Source organism: Egretta garzetta, unplaced genomic scaffold, assembly GCF_000687185.1.
Source record: "Egretta garzetta isolate BGI_Z169 unplaced genomic scaffold, ASM68718v1 scaffold309, whole genome shotgun sequence".
Taxonomy (NCBI): Eukaryota; Metazoa; Chordata; class Aves; order Pelecaniformes; family Ardeidae; genus Egretta; species Egretta garzetta.
In genome coordinates this window covers 107,136-111,194 of record NW_009260764.1, presented here as the reverse complement: position 1 = coordinate 111,194, position 4,059 = coordinate 107,136, and the positions used below count along the sequence as shown (strand labels likewise).

Sequence of the window (4,059 nt, the reverse complement as noted above, 5' to 3'; positions counted from 1 at the left end):
GTTAATGCGAGAATACCTTGGCCCCACAGTGCCTAAGGACCACGCAGCACGGCCACGAACGCCCAGCCCGGACTCTTTGCCGTATCGCCTGCTTAAAGGAAAACTGCTGAGGGAAGCAGGAAGTGGATCAGAGCCGAATGCGCTAGGTCTTTTAATGATTAATGTCTCCAGATCACACGTGGTGCCCCAGATTTTGCGTACCAGCGCTGTTGACCTGAGCACTGTCTTTTCTGAGGAGGAGATGCTCATTGCTCAGCGTTTCAATGAAAAACCCTTGCCGTACCACTGAACCGTATCGCCTCCCGCCGCCGCCGCTCTCTTCCAAAAGCAGAAAAGTGGGGAAGGTGCTCGTGTGCTGCGCACGCCCCGCACGCGTACGCAGCTGTGTGCGCGGCCGCACGGGCGCCTTTGTGTAACGCTGCACCCTTTATCGCCACCTTCACGGCAAGTGGTGTCTAAATACAAAACACCGATGCGTTTGCGGTCCTTCCCCTGGCACTTACGCCTGTCATCTTCTCCGTCTCGTTGCATTCTTGGGGTATGTTTTTGAGATGTGGTTTTGCTTTGGAATCGCCATCGCGGGCGCCTCGCTTTCTATTTACGATGCTGCTTTTGCAGTTTGACGTGTCTGTCGTTTAGCATTTGTGCTTTTTTTAATTAATTACGTGACAAATGCTGGTTGTCATCATGCCCCCGAGGCTCTGGCCTGGCAGTTTCCACAGCTCGTTCCTACCTGGCAGGTGTCGGTGCCTCCAGATGGCGAGCCGGCACAAATCATGTTGTTGTTCACCACACCTCCGTACGCGTCAGAACCGTTACAGATGCTGAAGGGAATGATTTCCACTTGTGCTTCTTTTAATGTGGCTGAAGTTTTACCTTTAACGGAAGACAGCATATAGAAAGGTAAACCTTTACGCCGTTGTGTGTAGCAATTCTTACCGTGCTCTTTTTTTCTCTGTTTAGCTAAAGCGTGTTCTGTGCGTGCTGAGACACGGATGTCAGTGACACGGACTGTGCCACCTTCTAATGGAGTGAAATGAAGCGGGTTAAGGATTTGCAGGCTGGGATTTGATGTAGTTTTCGCAGTTCTTACTCTGCAGAAACACCGATGGTAGCAGTACCACTCACTAGCCTTGCTCAAAATTCCAGCTCGGGAGCCCTGGGCACAAGGAGGACCTGGACCTGTTGGAGCGGGGCCAGAGGAGGCCACAAAAATGCTGCGAGGGCTGGAGCCCCTCTGCTGCGGGGTCGGGCTGGGGGGGGTGGGAGGGGGCTGCGGGGGGACCTGAGTGCGGCCGCTCAGGGCTTCAAGGGGGCCCCCAGGGAAGACGGGGACAATCTTTTGAGCAGGGCCGGCTGGGACAGGACACGGGGGGATGGTTTGAAACTAAACCAGGGGAAGTTTAGACTAGATAAAAGGAAGAAATTATTTCCAGTGCGGGTGGTGAAACCCTGGCAGGGGTTGCCCAGAGAGGGGGTGGAGGCCCCATCCCTGGGAACATCCCAGGCCAGGTTGGACGGGGCTGTGAGCAACCTGGTCTGGTTCAAGGTGTCCCTGCTCCTGCGGGGGGGTTGGGCTGGGTGACCTCTGGGGGTCCCTTCCCACCCAAACCATTCCGTGATTCTATGAAAATGTCAGAGGTGACTTAGCAAGCGAGCTGACATGACCCCCAGCTGTCCTCCAAATTTCCACACATGAAAGAGTCACACCACCAACTGTCCTCATACCGTTTGCACCCGCTGTGATTAAAGAGAGAGTTTGAGGGAGTGCAGCCATTTGTAAAGTACATGGGGACCCCTAAGTTCACAATGCATGGCATCAGAATTATTGGTTTTCAATAAAAAAAAGCTATTTCTAGCAGCCAACGTTGAGTGTCTGCACCGTGAATCTGAAAGCCAGGCTAGGAAGAAACGCTGGAAAACTTATGCCTTTGGTTACATCTCTCAGATCTAATCTGCTTTCAGTGGAAGAGCTACTGACAGCAGATACTCCGTTGCGGCAGGATTTAATGACGCTGCGTGATGAGACGATAACCTGACCAAACCCAGTTGTCTCTGGGTGAGCTCGAGGGACTGGAACCCAGGATTAGTTACGTAGGTTATAACTTGGCCGATGATGCAAGTGTACCTTTTTCTGCTGTCCGTCCCCAGCCGCTAACAAAGCATTCGGTTTCGTTGTCGGTGTCTGGGTGGAGGTGTGCGGGAGGGAGGCAGATGGGCTGGATGTAGTCGCTGTAGCGTACCGCGGAGTCCAGTTCAAATAAAGCGATATCATTTTCAAATGTTTCTCTCTTGAATCCCGGGTGCACGGTGATGCTTTTAATATTTCTTTTTGCTGCGTGTTTGCCGTGTTTCCAAAGGTTATGCACGCCCAAGACAGCTCTCCAGGAATATGGGTCCCTACGAGAGAATTGATGTGGTTTTTGCAATTAAGTAAATACGTTTCTTGATAGCATTGTCTTAACCGATTGTTTTACTGCTGGCTTACGGGCCTTTAGGAATACACATTGAAAATTCTGGAGTAAAATATTTTCTGGAACATATTTGGCTTAATTACAATTTGTCTGTTTTGAATGCTCAGTTTGCCTAATGCTGCCTGTGGCTGTTAAGGTGAATTCAGGTTGAGGATCGAAGCTGATACTCAGATTTTGCTTCCCACCCCATCTCAGCAGAGGCCACCAGGGAGATGGTTTTTTGAAGAAGATAAACACATGGGTTTATTTTGCAGAAAGGAAGTAGTCTTACAGCCCCACTGCTTATAAAGACTGTGCTTGTACCTAGATTTGGGAAATCCATTAGCTAGAAGTTAGAAATAATGAATATCAACTTAATATTAAATTTAGAAATAGGGGCGGAGTCATTCAGACCTAATTTCTGTACAAGTATGTTGAAAAAAATCCTCGCTGATATTAAGTGAGAATTGAATTTGGCCTGTGATGAGCAAAGGGCAGGCTGTAAAATTCAGATTAACCTCCAAAATCCTCCAGAGTGTAAGATAAAAATTAAATTGATTGTTTGCGATATAATGCCTCTCTGAATTAATGTTTGTAAAAGCGCATCTAAAGAAACAAGGAGCTGATCTAACAGAGCCCTGCTAAAGGGTAGAATTCCAAAGGTCAGAGTTTGTTATAGTTCAGTTTCCCTGAGGTCATGGTTATGTCAACGCAGTCGATAGGAACTTGCCTAAGCCTGTGTGCAGGTTTTGCAACTACGTTAAAGACTACAGAAAAGCCAACAGTGATCAGATAGCTGAAATCCCGCAGGATTGCTCTAAGTATACCCAAAAGGCCTGTTGTAAGGAGTGGTTTTAACATATTGTGTTCCCCCCCCCCCTCCAAAAAAAAAAGTAAAGTGCCCAATTGTTGGTTCTGTTAAACAGGAAAAATGGAAATAGCATTAAAACTTGTAATGTTTCTAATCTAAATATCGCAATGTTTTGCAGTGAGCCTTACTACTTCAGAAAAATCTATTAATCAGAAAAATTAGAGCCCCATGGGAAAAAAAAAAAGCCCCCAACCTAACAAAAATGTCACCTAGATCAAAAACAAATGACCCTTTTTTAAAAATACCAACGCTTGTTCTGGGCCAAGCCCAACGTGCCTCTGCAAGACTTTGTGATGTTGATGTATAAAGATGTAACTTTGCATCCTGTGCTGGGCTGGCGGCCATCACCACACACAACCATTACAGCAAAGGTGACAAAGGGGACAGGTTTTGGTCCTCAGTGCCGCGACCAGTCCCTCCTATGGGGGGGAAACAGGAGCTGCGTAGTTTGGGGCAGGAACTGCGTAGTTTGGGTCTGCACGTTGGTTCCGCACCATGGGAGCGCAGTCCGTGTACGTCCCATTGATTTGCCTTTTGTTTAAGAGATCCCACAGGCGATGCTTTGCTGATCTGCCGTGCCCTCCTCCTACTTAATAAAAAGCGGTATTAGCACGAATACATACTCTCTTCCTGTAACGCAGTGGCCGGCAGTAAGTATTGAATTCTCATTAACTAAAACTCCACCGCAAACGTGTGCAAATTGTACACCAGCCTGGTGAATCTGGAGGCTAACGG

General features: G+C 48.2%; 1 protein-coding gene across 1 annotated transcript in view; it reads right to left on the bottom strand.

Moving 5' to 3' along the window:
- Positions 1-4,059, bottom strand: part of TMPRSS12 (transmembrane serine protease 12) — a 6,530-nt gene that overhangs the window by 1,081 nt on the left and 1,390 nt on the right. Inside the window, exons 2-4 of the mRNA XM_009646116.1 lie at positions 3,948-4,059; positions 2,129-2,400; positions 734-876 (exon numbers count right to left, since the gene is read on the bottom strand). The exon at positions 3,948-4,059 is cut by the window's right edge and continues 81 nt beyond it. Coding sequence (XP_009644411.1) covers positions 734-876; positions 2,129-2,400; positions 3,948-4,059 — 527 coding nt within the window. The remainder of the gene's footprint in view (positions 1-733; positions 877-2,128; positions 2,401-3,947) is intronic.